Source organism: Culex pipiens, chromosome 3 (assembly GCF_016801865.2).
Source record: "Culex pipiens pallens isolate TS chromosome 3, TS_CPP_V2, whole genome shotgun sequence".
Lineage (NCBI taxonomy): Eukaryota > Metazoa > Arthropoda > Insecta > Diptera > Culicidae > Culex > Culex pipiens.
Window position 1 is genome coordinate 139,007,059 of NC_068939.1, and position 16,899 is coordinate 139,023,957.

At 44.9% G+C, this 16,899-nt stretch overlaps 3 protein-coding genes across 3 annotated transcripts; 2 read left to right on the top strand and 1 right to left on the bottom strand.

The window, feature by feature from the left end:
• Positions 1-1,801: 1,801 nt before the first annotated feature.
• Positions 1,802-3,848, bottom strand: LOC120417339 (adenosine 3'-phospho 5'-phosphosulfate transporter 1). Its single transcript, XM_039579341.2, has 4 exons — positions 3,664-3,848; positions 3,519-3,591; positions 3,336-3,460; positions 1,802-3,280 (listed from the first exon to the last, which is right to left on the bottom strand). Exons 3-4 carry the CDS (start codon positions 3,365-3,367, stop codon positions 1,879-1,881), a joined length of 1,434 nt encoding a protein of 477 aa, XP_039435275.1. The 5' UTR covers positions 3,368-3,460; positions 3,519-3,591; positions 3,664-3,848; the 3' UTR covers positions 1,802-1,878.
• A 1,098-nt stretch (positions 3,849-4,946) lies between these two features.
• On the top strand, positions 4,947-9,409 carry LOC120417334 (uncharacterized). Its single transcript, XM_039579335.2, has 4 exons — positions 4,947-4,972; positions 7,024-8,156; positions 8,231-8,482; positions 8,535-9,409. The coding sequence occupies exons 1-4, from the start codon at positions 4,947-4,949 to the stop codon at positions 9,407-9,409; spliced, it is 2,286 nt and encodes a 761-aa protein (XP_039435269.2).
• A 65-nt stretch (positions 9,410-9,474) lies between these two features.
• Positions 9,475-16,336, top strand: LOC120417342 (uncharacterized). Its single transcript, XM_052710648.1, has one exon. It carries the CDS (start codon positions 9,475-9,477, stop codon positions 10,252-10,254), a length of 780 nt encoding a protein of 259 aa, XP_052566608.1. The 3' UTR covers positions 10,255-16,336.
• The last annotated feature ends 563 nt before the right edge of the window (positions 16,337-16,899 follow it).

Consider the following 16,899-nt stretch of genomic DNA (forward strand, 5'->3'; position numbering starts at 1 on the left):
ATTTCGAGTGCTCTGTTCTTTTGAGTTTGGAATAACCCATATATAAACATATTTATTAAATATTTAAATTTTTGAAAATTTAATTATTTTGTCATTAAAAGGTTAAAAGTTTTATCACGCCTTTTTAAGATTTGATCGAACTTTGACCAGCCATGCCAGATATACAGATAAATACATATTTTACAGATTTTTCGATCCCAAAAATCACAAAAATCTGTAAATACATATTTTTTTAAAATGATTATATTTGAAAATTTTAACAATTTAGCAATTGATTTATACTTTTAAATGATTAAAAAGCTTAAATCTTTTTAAATTTCTTCTATGGCTTCGAGATCAACATGATATAGATAAAATACAGCTTTATTTAAAAAAAATTACAGATCTCCTATTAAATAATCTGGCATCGTTGCTTTCGACTTTTCAAATTTAAACAATTATCGCGCGCTATGTGAACTTAGTAATTATCTACGCTTTCGCAAATCGACTCTTCATCATTTTTCATTGATTTTTTTTTTTTTTTCAAAAATCTGTAGATTAATGATTTTTTTATCGGTTTGGTGCCTACGGAAAAGTTGTAGGATTAATTATGTAATTATGATTCGGAAAAAAATCACTGTTTATCCCTTAAAGTTCAAATCCCAAAATATTTTTTTTTTAATTTTAGAAAAACCCCCCGATTTTTTGAGACATGGTAAGAGGGAAGAAGAAGAAAATTTCTTCTTCAAGCTTTCAATACAATTCACATGTTTCAACAACATTATCACAGACAGATTGTCTGTGATATTATCATCATATTCATTTCCAGAGATTTTGGAGAAAGTCGTTTTTTTTACGAAATTGGAATATCTCTCCTTATATTGCTTCCCTTCTCTTAATAAGGCTTAATTATCTCAGCTTTTCATTAAAAAAAATTACCGGAAAACGTGTCAGAAAAATGGTTTGCCTTCTAACACAACTTTTTATTTCAGCCTAAAGTTCTGATGAAATTTTTATATTTTTATATGAAAATATTGCTTTGCAATTGTGTTTTGCTATTACTTAGTCTGTCCCTACGGAGTGACAAAATCATTTACTTTTAATCTCCCAAAATAGTCCCAAAAATTCGTTTCGTTGTGTCGAAAGTTATGCTTTTTCACAATCAACTTGAAAGCTACACCACTACATTATCCCATATAGGGGTACTGTGCCCGAATCCTAAAAATTAGCTCAATTGACTATTTTTCGAAGCAAAACTCGTTTTCGTCAGCACTCATCATATTAAATGAACTCTGCAGAACCTCGGTGGATAAATGTACGACTCGGGGGTGTGGCTGCCAATCCTCCGTAAATCATTTCATCACTTTATAGCATGACAGGAAAAGTTTGTATTTTCAAAACGGAATTACTCATAAATTGTAGAATATGTTTTTATTTTTTTTTTTCTCCTTTGAAACAGTCTATCCAATATAAAAATTAATTTAAGTCGATCTAGAAGTTTTTTGGCAGATGCTAGATGTCCAGTTTCACCTTAAAAAGGATTTAATACAAAATGGAGAAAAACCAACACTTTATTTTTCACTTGCTTTATTCGTTCTTAATTCGCTTGTTTGGTTTCCTCGCTGATGAAGCATGAAACGATACCGTTTCCTTTAAAATAAAACTAGTTCAATTTATTAAATACAGCAATACGCACGGGCTTTCCAGTTCATAACTGGGACTGCCCAACTAATAAAACTCTACATTTTACACACTCACATAGAATTTGTACAACTGAAACACTGTTTCCCTTTCGTTAGGCTCTTAAGATATCTAGTTCGCGTTAAGTTAACTCTTCCTTGTGCGATTTTAAGTTTAAAACTAAAACGTGGTTAAGTTTTTTTTTTCTTTTTGGTACGTTCAAACGTTGAGTCGCGGCTTGCCAACGAGGGCCGAGGACCCTTCCGTCGTTCCGGCATGCCTTCGCTTGATGGCCTTTAGCCGCTGGTTGCAGTAGACACGGAGGAAGATTGCGAGAAAGACGATCATCACGCCGACGATGCCGAGGAAGGAGATGCTGTGCTTGTAGATCAGACAGGAGAGCAGAATGGCGATCGCCTGCCGGAGGGTCATGATGATGGTGAAGACGACCGCGCCGAAGGTGGCGATCGTGTAGAAGATGAAGAGCTGGCCGATGGCGGAGGAGATTGAGAGAACGACGCAGTCGAGTACGAATTTTGGGTGTTCGGCGGCGAATTCGAGCGAGGATGAGAAGCCGCCCTGCATGGAGAGAGAGGCGGCGGTGAAGAGTGTGCTGAACAGGTTGACGCCGCACATCATCTGGATCGAGGACATGGAGTACGTTTTGAACAGTTCGCCCTGCCAGTTGGAGGTGAAGCTGTCGAAGGTCATGTAGCAGATGAGGAGCAGGACACCGGTGAGCGTGGTCATGGCGGTTGTTTTGGACTCGTCCGTTGAGCCGGTCAGGAAGAAGATCATTCCGACGGAGATCATGATGGCGGTGAGGTACTCGTAGAACTCGTACTTGTTGCGGGAGATAATTTTGCCCATCATCATGACGGGGATGATTTTGCAGGACTTGGCTAGGACCTGGGTGGGGAAGTTGACGAACTTGAGCGCTTCGTACTGGAACCACGCGCTCATGATGTTTGAAAATGAGGCGTACGAGAATTTGTACAGCGGAGCACGTTGCTTGAGCTGCTTCCTCACGGTCAGGTAAACCGCCGTGATCATAAATCCTAGCACACGGTTCGTAAACACCAAAAACTGCGAATCCTTAAAGTGAGCCTTCTTTTTGTCCGCATTCTCATACTCTTGCGTCATGATCTTTTCCTGCAGGACGCCCCACGTCAAGTAGGACGTCATTAGCCCAAACAGGCACCACAGCAGCAGAATAAAATCCCGCATCGAATTACCCGACTTGCCACCCTTGTCCTGGCCCCGTCCATCAGCTCGTTCCCCATCGCTCGCTCCTCCAAAACAGAACCGGATCACGTTTGAAAAAGGTGACTTGTCCGACCGCTCCAGATACTTGATCCTGCGTGTGTACTTGTAGATCAACACTCCCGGAACAAACACGCACAAATACCCGAAAGTATTCACCGATAGCCGAATCAACCAGGAGTATTCCTTCGAGCGGCGATCGATCAGCTGCGAAAGCGTCAGGGTCTGCTCCTCCCGAAACACTGCGACCCCATCGACGACGATGGCCGCCGGAATCGTGCCCGGTCCTACTCCGAGACTCTCGTGCAGGATGTTGGACACGAGCCGCACCACCGTAACCGTGACGATCACGATGAAGCTGAAACGAACCACTCTTTAGTTGAGAATCAAACAAAAGAAACAAATTAACCTACCAGATGATCAAATCCGGTACAACGTTCCTCATGTTTGGCAGCTGTTCTAGGGGGGTGACAAAACAGCAATCTAATTCCTCCCTCAACAGCTGGCCATTCTCCGGCGCAGCGGATGGTCGACCTTCCTGCAATATAGACCAGTTTCATCCGCTCTATTGCGTGCGCTACCAAATTTGACCTTACCTAACTAAACTAGTTATTTCTCGTGTTGCAAAAGTTCCTTTCTCTATCGACAAAATAATTGCTGCTGGAAGTGCTGAGTTGGACCAAAAATATTCATGCTTACGAATTACAATCGATGGACACGCTGTCACTTTTTGCTACTTACCAATTTTTTTCTCGATGAAATTTCGATAAACTTTAAGTTTTCTTTTTCCAAAAATCGATTTTGATTGCGGACGAAAAACTAGCTAGCAAAATAGGTTCGGAACAAAACAGCTGTTTCACGGGTTGACACCTGCAGCAGCGCAGTGCGTATACGTCAAAAAGTACCGTTCGCTTTGATGGTGTGATTTTTATGCTACAGTTGCAGTGATGTTTATGCTGGTTTGTTTACCTTCGTGAGGGAACTTGCGCAGTGCTGCCAAAAGCGACGACAAAGCTGGACGAAGACGATGAAGATTGCGAACCGGTTCAGATTATCAAAGATTTAATTTTGTGTGTTATTTTTGTATGAATTTTGAATTACAAATTAAAGCTAGATTAAAAGCATATTTTTAATGGATTCTAAATGAGAAACAATAAAATGACGCAAAAAAATCCTGATTTTTTTTTCATTTGTATAAATATTTCTCAATCGATTTCTTATGTCTAAATAAGCCATTTTGCATCATAAATTTCTTAATACAAGTCTCCATACAAATTTGGGGGCTGTCAATAGAAAAGTGATACAAAAACATTCGAAAATCCTCGCGGAGATCTGTTTTCGAGATGGGATTTTCTGATACATTTCGTCGTGCTGTCTTGTCGCACGCGCATTAAGGCAAATTGAGTTAAGAACGCCATTTTGTGCAGCTCACAAAGCCTAACCTTTTGACCTTCACAGATCCCCAAAATTTTATTTCAATCCTGAGATATTCATTATAAATCGAAAAAAGACTCCGTGCATTATTGTTACTATTCATACTACAGAAATTTCAATCTTGTCGTGCTATCTTGACCTAGATCTTGACACACCCTGAAAATTGATGTAGGTGCGACAAAGGGCAAAGGGATTTCATGTCTGAACACGTTTGACACACTTACATGCCCGACTACCGTGAACATTTATAATTATAACTCGGGACTCCGACAACCAAATTCAACCAAACAAAACAATGCACAGAATTGTCAACCAAACAACACGTGTTTGTTACTGTTTACATTTTAAACGAGCGAGTTGTGGCGCTATAACCACGGCAAATAGAGTCCAGGGCATTCGTGGAAATACAATGTCCCATCCCCGAGGGTCCCGGAGTACCAAACCTTCTTAGCATGGTGCTCCCAACGAATAAAACCGAAAATCTCGGAGCGTATGGTGGTGTGCCCCCACGCTTCTTCCTCCCCTGTCGATTCAGAATTGTGTTTTTGTTCGAACACTCCGTGCTCAAACTCAACCCACTTCAACGAATCATGTCTCTGCGATACAACTTTACCCAGTAGGCCTGGCCGCTTTAACGTCTGTGATGTTTCAATGCATTCCGATGCAATGGCGCACTACAAATGTTAATAAATGACAAGAAGAGTGCTAGGCGTCATTTAACCTAAGGCACTCTCCAGGATCCTTTAGAAAGATTGGCTGCGCTAGGGTTTGATTAGATTAGATTAGATTAGATTCAAGGTCAAACATTGAAACGCGTTTTTCTCGAAACGTCAAAAAACGACGTGTGACAAGATAGCACGACAGCGTCAATTTGGTCTTCGGGAAAGTCTACATCTTTGCCGAAGACACCAAAACGATCAGAAAATCCCTTCTCAAGGTACAGAATTGGGTCCTGAAATGAAGCTGAGATTGCTGATATTATTCTTTACAGCAATAAAGCTTATTTTTCTGAGTACAATGACCCTTTGTACGACCACAAAGAGTTTAAAATGAATTTTTAAATCCATTTTGAAAAATTAACCTCGCGGTTCTTCTTGACAGAAAAGCTCCTACTTGACAGCTCGTTCAAAGGGACCATAGTTGATCCATCGAAAAAATGTTGTCTTGTCAAAAAAAATTTTGCATTAAAATGAAAAAAAGTGATCAGAAATGGTTTTTAATCGTGTTTTTTACCGTTGTATATAAAAATTTACGTAGGGCTTTAGTACCCAATTGCATAAATTTACATAACCATTTTGTATGAAAAGCCCCAAACATTGAATTGAAACTTGTTTGGAAAAAATAATGCTAATGATTGCTTCTTTTGACATTAGGGAATGCATAAACAAAGTTTCATCCAAATCCTAAAATTCAAATTTAAAAATCGTGAAAAAAAATTGCTTGGCTGTTGAGAATTACTCTCATCTGTTAGTATTTTTTTCTGAGTAGAAAGCCTTATTAACGACTGACAGCTGTCAAAAATTTGAATCTACGTGTTCGGAAATGGGCAAAAATTTCAACATCAGTTTGATAACTGGTTTAGATGTTTGAGTGCTTTTTAATTCGAATACATTAAAATTAGCAGTGCGTGGCCGAATGGTTACGCTGTCCGCTTTGTATGCGGATGATTCTGGGTTCGATTCCCATCTGCTCCAACCTTCCATCGGATGAGGAAGTAAAATGTCGGTCCCGGCCTTGGTTGTTAGGCCGTTAAGTCATTCCAGGTGTAGGAGTCGTCTCCATGCCATAAGGACAAACAACACACCAAACCAAGCCTACTCCGGTGGAATCGCTGGCGGCGGTTGGACTCGCAATCCAAAGGTTGTCAATTCGAAGCCTGGGGTGGAAGGTTCCTTGGAGTAGAAAGAAGTTTGGGTGCTCTCCCCATTCAAGCCTTTGGACTTCTAGGTTCGAGCAGAAACTTGCAATAGAGTCCACAAAAGACCTGGGGGTCGTTAATGTGGATGGTTTGATTTTTTTTTTTCAAATTGGCATTCGAAGTAGCGAATTCAACTAAACCAGGGGTGACCAAAGTATGGCCCGCGGGCCAAACGTGGCCCGCCAGGTGATTTGTTGTGGCCCGCGAACCCATTTTGAATGATAATGTAAAATGGCCCGTTGACCAGTTGTAAAAAGATTTTATATTTTTTCAAAATGAAGGTTTATTTTGAACATTTTTTTTACTAAATATTATTTTATAAAAATATGGATCATTTTTCGAACCTCATTTTACGACACAAATCAAGGTTGTCAATCGATAAAACTGTCGTCGATAATATTATCGTCTGACGATAACGACAATGGTTATCGTTATTTCGATAATTCTATCGACGATAATCTTATCGCTGATAATGAACGATAACGCATTTTTAAAATCTTTCTAAAATCGATTAATTAAACCAAATCATGTTAAATTTTCAAAGCTTTCACTAAGAATATATTTTTTGAAATTGTAGTAAGTTTAAAAGTATAAATATGTACTCAAAATTGTTCACAAAATACCAGGGGGTGGCTCATAAAAGATGCATCCGATGTGTTCGGATGCATTATAATGCATTTAAACTTGCCATTTTATTGCCTGCCTTTGCTAACCAAACGTCTTTCTCCTTTCCTTGCAGACTAAAATAGTGCCGTTGTACTGACTATCACAATAGCAGCAAGGATGAATGCCGAAGAAAGGGGGCAGATAAAGGAGCGGTTCTGGAAACGTGTCCAGAAGGTGATCGGTCTCGTGCCGCATCGAGTCATGGCCTTGCTGGATATGTTCGACCTGTCAGCATCGCAAGTCATCGCTGAGGCAAGTGTGGAATGGCCGAAACTCATCGAAGATGATATCAGAAAGAGTGGTGTCGAAATTTTCGATGATGCCGTAAGCCGAGGGCTCGCAAGGTCAAAGTACGATGTGTTTGGCCGGCAACAGAACGACCTGGCAACATTCAGTTTGCATGCCGCTGAAGAGGTTTCGATCAACAATGTAGGCAAATTGATCCAAAAGTACGGGATACGCCAATTCATCGAGGGCTCACCTGTACTAGCGAGACGGTGCCAAGAAATTGGTACAGACCAAGTAAATCCTATTGCTGACGATTCGAAGAAAATGCTTCTAGAGAAGTTGGCCAACTACTACCGTCAGCACGAGGAATGTGGAGTCGACCCCGACTACTTCGTAGACTTGCCAGTGCTTACCATTTCAAACACCGGGGACCAAGCGACAGTACGTGTTACGTGCGCAGTATGCAAGAAAACACGTCCCATGTGCAAGCGTTCTGGTGGCAATTGGGTTACGAATAATTATTACCAGCATGTTCGTACACATTTACGGGGAGTGGTCCGTAGAAGAGAAGAAGAACTGGCAAGTCTAAGTTCAGAAGAGGACACGGATAGCGATGGAGATGGCGCTCACGGGGATCGCGCTGTTGGTGGTGGCAGTGGAAGCGTTGAGGAAGCTGATGTTGGCGGTGGCAGTAGTGTAGCTTCGAGAAACGATAGCGTTGACGAAGCAGCTGTTGGCGATGGCAGTGGTGGAGCTTCGAGAAGCGGTAGCAATGAGGAAGCTGCAAATGATGGTGACAGTAGTGAAGCTGCTATTGTCGATGGTGAAACTGTTGTTAGCAGTGGCGATGGTGGACCTGCGGAAAGCGGTAACGATGGTACAGCTCCTGTTAGCGCTGGCGGTGATGGAGCTGCTGGTAGCGGTGTATGTCAACCGAGCAGAAAGTCGGTGGCAGACTTGATCAATCAGTATCAATACGCCGGCGAAGGTAGCAGCCGTCACCATCATCACTTGCGGGGTGGGCATTTTCTGAGGAGTGACAACAAAACGTCGGGAAACTAGAACCACGGGACAGTGCAGCCGAATGTCCTGTGGCAACTTCCAAGGCTTATAACCTGATTAAGCTCTATGAGACCATCGCATTTAAGAGTGCATGCAAGTTACACTACACCGATGAAGAAAAGGACATGTCGTTGTATCGATACATAATGGCTGGGAAGAAGTATCATGAGTTCATGGTTGGGAATGTTCCCGGCATAAGCCGAGCTACCCTTCTAAGGCACATGGACAAACATACAACGGACATTAAAGATGGTAAGAATGTTTGGTTTAATCTTAAACCTTCATTAACTTCCTATTTTTTCAGGGGTGATCGACGCGGCGGGTCTGAAGCGTTACCTGACCGAGAACGGCTATCCGCTGACGGTGATGCTTGCGGAGGATGGGACGAGGGTTACCCCGCGTGCCCAGTACGACGAGCGAACAAACACTTTGACTGGACTAGTAGCTCCGCTTGACCACACGGGACTTCCCAAACGAAACTACTTTGACGCCAGCAATGCGCAGGATATGGCTGACAAGTTGAAAAATTGCCGACTGGCAAGCACTGCATACGTTCAACTAGCAGTACCTCTAGATCCAAATGCGGCCCCGTACGTGCTGTTCTACATGGGTACGGACAACAGCTTTACGTATGCAGATGTACTCAAGCGTTGGCTTCACACCATCGACTTGCTGAAGAAGCATGGCATCACCGTTTTTGGTATAGCTTCAGATGGGGACCCAACTCTCCTGAAGGCAATGCTCAGCATCATGCAATTGGCAGATGTACCGTGTGATGAGCTAGGTGTTAGATTTCTTTGGAAACTTGTTCAGCGCACCTATCTGTACCAAGATATAACGCACACAGTGAACAAACTAGCGCGCAAGTTGTTCAATCGCAAACGAGCGTTAATGATTGGTACATCGGTGGCTAGCGTTACCCACCTCGATGCCCTGTTGGATAAGGTTTCGAAGGACAAACACGGTCTCACGTACGGTGATCTTCACCCGACCGACCTCATGAGCTTTCGACCTACGGAAAAAGTAATGGAGGAAGCCGTTATCAACCTGTTGGAGGAACATGTGCCTGGTAGCGAGGGCACGGTAGTGCTGCTCCGCTACATGAGCGCTATATACCGAGCATATACTGATGTATCGTTGGCGCCGATTGAAGCCATCTCAATGCTCTGGTACAGTTAATCTATGGCACAATTGTTGGGTTTAAATTAAACACCGTTTATTTCCACAGGGAGGCGTTGTTTTTCATGCGGGCGTGGAGGAACTGGACATTGAAGAATAGAACAAGCAGCTTCCAATGTGTGACAGCAAACACGTACGCTTGTCTTGAGATAAATGCTCACAGCCTTGTGCTGGCAGCAAGAGACTGCCGCGATCGTGGCCGACCCGAGGAATTTTTAGTGAGGTGTTTCGGCAGTCAGGACGTCGAGGCGACATTCCGGAATCTTCGATCGATGACGACAATGAACCATACCCAGACGAACCTCACTTTCAAGGAAATCGGCGAAAAGCTGCGGCGAGCTCACATGCTGCATCAAATTCAGCACCGTAACCGTATTAAGTTTCGATTCCCTGGTCACACGGGTCCGACCAACGTGTCCGTGCTACCGACACTGCCGACGGATGCTGAAATAAAAGCCGCACTAACCAGTGCTGAGGGGAGGGCATCTGAGGTCTTGGGCAAGCTTGGCCTCTTGCAGGCTGAACAATCTTTCGAGTTTAGTGTACATGCCCTCGGGGACCGGAACTGGGAAGACTTGATCGTTTCCGATAGTGAGTCTGACACGGAGGACCATGAAGACCATGAACCCGGTCAGGAGGTGTATGAAGCTAAGCATCTGTTTTCAAACTTTTCGGGCCAGATCGCGCTGCCTAACAGCACGTCCGATAAGCACATCTACCTGATACGAGATGACCACGGGAAGGTGTTTCACGTTAAGAAGAGTAGTGTAGTGTGGATGCTTACTGCGTCTAAGGTTCAGGAAAAAGCTCGTATGATACGTTACAAACAGCCCATGCCTAACTAGGGCAAGCTAGGTTGATTAGGTTCATAAGTAATACATATTATATAATGTCCGTACTCTTAGAGTGTGCTTTACTATCCTTGATGACACTCTGACTATTCAGCCTCCAAGGTGGTGGTTGAATAGTCAGGGGGGGTGTTATACCCGGGTGTTTGTAGTAGCCTATGTACTGGTTCCTACAAACACCCGGGTTATACTCTTTGAAAAATGTTGCCCCTAAATGTATGCAACCCATGAAATGGAAAAAGTTTCAAAATTCGTCTAAGTCCCGGAAATGGGGAAGTGTTCTTGCCTGCGAAGGCACCACTGAGCTGAGGTGAGATGAATACGTACCCACAGTTGTCTGAGTTGGGGCAGCGTAACGAGTGAGCTATGATGAGCGCGCAAACATGCGTGCGCTTCATATACGTGTACCGTACACTGTGTACGGACGCGGCGGAGGATGGGTCGCGGTACATTGACTGAGTCGGTGACCATTTCGGTGGTAAAGTGGTTAAGCCAAATTGGCTTGCACGTCGCTAAGCCAAATTCGCTTATGGGATGCTAAGCCAAGTTGGCTTAAGAAGCAAAGTTGGCTTGGATTGAACATGTGTCCGCAGTACAAGTAGAAAACGCATGCGGCTTCAAGTGATCATGACCAGCGTACGCCCCGTATATGCTTACTGGTGTACGCGGATGATCTCTGGTATCGGCATCCACCTTTAGGCAAAGTTAATTTAATGGTAGGCGAAGTTCGCCTACATAGAGAAAAAAGTTTGCCTCAAGTAGGAAATTTGACTAAGTCTGGGAACGGTACAAGTGGGCAACGCATGCAGCGTCAAGTGCGCAGACCATCCACCTCTCGGTATGTACCGTCTAAGTAATGGGGACAGTGATGGTGGCAGTATGCATCGTCGAGTGCGCATGACCAGCGTACCAGCGTACGCCCCATATACACTGACCGGTGTACGCGGATGATCTCTGGTATCGGCATCCACCTTTAGGCAAAGTTAATTTAATGGTAGGCGAAGTTCGCCTACATAGAGAAAAAAGTTTGCCTCAAGTAGGAAATTTGACTAAGTCTGGGAACGGTACAAGTGGGCAACGCATGCAGCGTCAAGTGCGCAGACCATCCACCTCTCGGTATGTACCGTCTAAGTAATGGGGACAGTGATGGTGGCAGTATGCATCGTCGAGTGCGCATGACCAGCGTACCAGCGTACGCCCCATATACACTGACCGGTGTACGCGGATGATCTCTGGTATCGGCATCCACCTTTAGGCAAAGTTAATTTAATGGTAGGCGAGTTTCGCCTACATGGGAAAAAAGTTCACCTAAATTGGCAAAATTTGCCTAAGTCTGGCATATGAAAAAGGTTGACATGGTAGGCAACCTCGGGTGCGCATCCGTCCACTTCGAAGGAATGTACCGTCCTAGGACTGGGAACATCGTGTGCGCAAACCCGCGTACACTCCATATACATGGACTGGTGTACGCCGATGAGCTTAGGTACCGGTATCCACGCTGAGACAAGGTTTACTTAAGTGGAGGCCAAATTGGATTACTTGGAGGCGAGTTTCGCCTACATGGGAAAAAAGTTCACCTAAATTGGCAAAATTTGCCTAAGTCTGGCATATGAAAAAGGTTGACATGGTAGGCAACCTCGGGTGCGCATCCGTCCACTTCGAAGGAATGTACCGTCCTAGGACTGGGAACATCGTGTGCACAAACCCGCGTACACCCCATATACGCGGACTGGTGTACGTGGACTGGTGTACACGGACTGGTGTACGCCGATGAGCTTAGGTACCGGTATCCACGCTGAGACAAGGTTTACTTAAGTGGAGGCCAAATTGGATTACTTGGAGGCGAGTTTCGCCTACATGGGAAAAAAGTTCACCTAAATTGGCAAAATTTGCCTAAGTCTGGCATATGAAAAAGGTTGACATGGTAGGCAACCTCGGGTGCGCATCCGTCCACTTCGAAGGAATGTACCGTCCTAGGACTGGGAACATCGTGTGCACAAACCCGCGTACACCCCATATACGCGGACTGGTGTACGTGGACTGGTGTACACGGACTGGTGTACGCCGATGAGCTTAGGTACCGGTATCCACGCTGAGACAAGGTTTACTTAAGTGGAGGCCAAATTGGATTACTTGGAGGCGAGTTTCGCCTACATGGGAAAAAAGTTCACCTAAATTGGCAAAATTTGCCTAAGTCTGGCATATGAAAAAGGTTGACATGGTAGGCAACCTCGGGTGCGCATCCGTCCACTTCGAAGGAATGTACCGTCCTAGGACTGGGAACATCGTGTGCACAAACCCGCGTACACCCCATATACGCGGACTGGTGTACGTGGACTGGTGTACACGGACTGGTGTACGCCGATGAGCTTAGGTACCGGTATCCACGCTGAGACAAGGTTTACTTAAGTGGAGGCCAAATTGGATTACTTGGAGGCGAGTTTCGCCTACATGGGAAAAAAGTTCACCTAAATTGGCAAAATTTGCCTAAGTCTGGCATATGAAAAAGGTTGACATGGTAGGCAACCTCGGGTGCGCATCCGTCCACTTCGAAGGAATGTACCGTCCTAGGACTGGGAACATCGTGTGCACAAACCCGCGTACACCCCATATACGCGGACTGGTGTACGTGGACTGGTGTACACGGACTGGTGTACGCCGATGAGCTTAGGTACCGGTATCCACGCTGAGACAAGGTTTACTTAAGTGGAGGCCAAATTGGATTACTTGGAGGCGAGTTTCGCCTACATGGGAAAAAAGTTCACCTAAATTGGCAAAATTTGCCTAAGTCTGGCATATGAAAAAGGTTGACATGGTAGGCAACCTCGGGTGCGCATCCGTCCACTTCGAAGGAATGTACCGTCCTAGGACTGGGAACATCGTGTGCACAAACCCGCGTACACCCCATATACGCGGACTGGTGTACGTGGACTGGTGTACACGGACTGGTGTACGCCGATGAGCTTAGGTACCGGTATCCACGCTGAGACAAGGTTTACTTAAGTGGAGGCCAAATTGGATTACTTGGAGGCGAGTTTCGCCTACATGGGAAAAAAGTTCACCTAAATTGGCAAAATTTGCCTAAGTCTGGCATATGAAAAAGGTTGACATGGTAGGCAACCTCGGGTGCGCATCCGTCCACTTCGAAGGAATGTACCGTCCTAGGACTGGGAACATCGTGTGCACAAACCCGCGTACACCCCATATACGCGGACTGGTGTACGTGGACTGGTGTACACGGACTGGTGTACGCCGATGAGCTTAGGTACCGGTATCCACGCTGAGACAAGGTTTACTTAAGTGGAGGCCAAATTGGATTACTTGGAGGCGAGTTTCGCCTACATGGGAAAAAAGTTCACCTAAATTGGCAAAATTTGCCTAAGTCTGGCATATGAAAAAGGTTGACATGGTAGGCAACCTCGGGTGCGCATCCGTCCACTTCGAAGGAATGTACCGTCCTAGGACTGGGAACATCGTGTGCACAAACCCGCGTACACCCCATATACGCGGACTGGTGTACGTGGACTGGTGTACACGGACTGGTGTACGCCGATGAGCTTAGGTACCGGTATCCACGCTGAGACAAGGTTTACTTAAGTGGAGGCCAAATTGGATTACTTGGAGGCGAGTTTCGCCTACATGGGAAAAAAGTTCACCTAAATTGGCAAAATTTGCCTAAGTCTGGCATATGAAAAAGGTTGACATGGTAGGCAACCTCGGGTGCGCATCCGTCCACTTCGAAGGAATGTACCGTCCTAGGACTGGGAACATCGTGTGCACAAACCCGCGTACACCCCATATACGCGGACTGGTGTACGTGGACTGGTGTACACGGACTGGTGTACGCCGATGAGCTTAGGTACCGGTATCCACGCTGAGACAAGGTTTACTTAAGTGGAGGCCAAATTGGATTACTTGGAGGCGAGTTTCGCCTACATGGGAAAAAAGTTCACCTAAATTGGCAAAATTTGCCAAAGTCTGGCATATGAAAAAGGTTGACATGGTAGGCAACCTCGGGGGCGCATCCGTCCACTTCGAAGGAATGTACCGTCCTAGGACTGGGAACATCGTGTGCGCAAACCCGCGTACACTCCATATACATGGACTGGTGTACGCCGATGAGCTTAGGTACCGGTATCCACGCTGAGACAAGGTTTACTTAAGTGGAGGCCAAATTGGATTACTTGGAGGCGAGTTTCGCCTACATGGGAAAAAAGTTCACCTAAATTGGCAAAATTTGCCTAAGTCTGGCATATGAAAAAGGTTGACATGGTAGGCAACCTCGGGTGCGCATCCGTCCACTTCGAAGGAATGTACCGTCCTAGGACTGGGAACATCGTGTGCACAAACCCGCGTACACCCCATATACGCGGACTGGTGTACGTGGACTGGTGTACACGGACTGGTGTACGCCGATGAGCTTAGGTACCGGTATCCACGCTGAGACAAGGTTTACTTAAGTGGAGGCCAAATTGGATTACTTGGAGGCGAGTTTCGCCTACATGGGAAAAAAGTTCACCTAAATTGGCAAAATTTGCCAAAGTCTGGCATATGAAAAAGGTTGACATGGTAGGCAACCTCGGGGGCGCATCCGTCCACTTCGAAGGAATGTACCGTCCTAGGACTGGGAACATCGTGTGCGCAAACCCGCGTACACTCCATATACATGGACTGGTGTACGCCGACAGTGTTGGTGGCAGCATGTAGCGTCGCTTGCGCTCGACCTTGCCAGCGTACGCCCCATATACTTTATCCGATGTACGCTCATGAGCTTTGGTCAAAAAATGAAGAAGAAGAAAAAAAAAGAAAAAGAAGAAGAGAAAAAAAAAGAAAAAGAAGAAGAAGAAAAAAAAGAAAAAGAAGAAGAAATGAAAAAAAAAACGGGTTAAAAAAAATATTTGCATGACGAGTCGGGGTCACCATATACGCTTACTATTCCAGATGCAATTCCACACGGACAGGGACCCTGGGGTCGGGAAGTGCGAGATCGTCGACCCATGTAGTAGAGCACGCGTGTATGGTGGCCCCGTCTACGGGCACGGAAGAGGTCCCGCAGAGCATGCCTACCTTCGGGGGAAGCAATCTTTACCGGTTCCGGGAGTGGCCAGGACGTGACCAAACTCCAGGCTGGGGGGTACGGGGACTTTCGTTCAACACCGATGCATACGTCCGCGGACATGATGTCCCGATTTGCCCCGACTTGTGATGCAGGCGGTTGGAGATCATTTTTATTGCATACAAATTTTAAGTCGTCTTTTGGGGAACGCTCTGCTTTCTCGTACCTATGGGGAGTCAAGTTTGGTAATGGAGGCCCTTCATGAGCGTATATGAAAACTCCATCATTGAACCGGGATCGTCATACGCGGTTTTACGGGAGGTGCGCACTCGAAGATACATACACGTATCTACCACCGAGAGCGCGAGCCAACCGTAGACCGGTGCCCCCGTATGAGCGCAGGCCCGCAGAGAGGACCCGACGAAGGTGGGCGAGAGGAGATAGGGACGGAGACGGAGAGAGGAATCGGATACGGGTTCGGCTGTTCGGCGGGAGCTCACGAAAGTGTACGAACGCCCGAACAGAGAGGTGAGGTGTGGTGTGAGCGTGACCGTGTTGTTAACATGGACGTCATACGTGGTTCTTCGGAGCGGTGCGCACTCGGAGATGTGTCGGAGATGTATCTACCACCAAGAGCGCGCGCCCATCCCAGACCGGTGCTCTCGTATGAGCGTACGTCCACTGAGACTACCTGACTGTAGAGGGTACGGACACGACGGGAAAAGGAATCGGAGAGAGGTACGGCTGTTCGGCGGGAGCGCACGAGAGAGTGTACGCGAACGCCCGAACAGAGAGGTGAGGTGAGGTGTGAGCGAGACCGTGTTGTTAACATGGACGTAATAGGTCAGTCAGCGATCGTATCGTGTATTACGTGTGACTAGTGTTCTAGTACGAACGAATGGGAACCTATTTGGGAACCTCCAGTACGAGGGTATCGAACCGTGGCTTTGAATGAGGTGCAATGCATTGGGATGACATTTGACTACATTTGGTTGACATTCGGGTGGCATCCGATGTGGTGAGACACCCTTGCAAAATACCGTATTTTTTCGAAAATACTCAAATTTTCATAATTTGCAAAACAAACGAATTGAAATTTCGTATGCGTTTTTTAAATACTAAAAATTTTAACAAATAGCCGTATTTTTTCGAAAATACTCAAATTTTCTTAACATGCAAATTTGAAAATTTCAGTTTTTTCGAAAATATGGTAATTTTGAAATTAAAAAAAAAACTCTTATAAAGTGAAAAAAGAAAACAAAATTTCGCTTCTTTTGAAAACAATATTGCATATTTTGAAAATTTGAGTATTTTCGAAATAATACGGTAATTTGTGAAAATTTCAGCATTTTCCAAAAAAACTCTAATAAAGTGAAAAAGCATACCAAATTTCGCTTCGTTTGATACCCATATTGCAAATTATGAATGTTTGAGTACTTTCGAAAAAATACGATAATTTGTTAGTACATATTTTACTTTGAAACTTACTAGATTTTCAAAAACATATTTTCTTATTGAATGCATTAAAAATTTAGCACGATATGGTTGAATTAAGTTGATTTTAGATAGATTTTTAAAACGAGTTA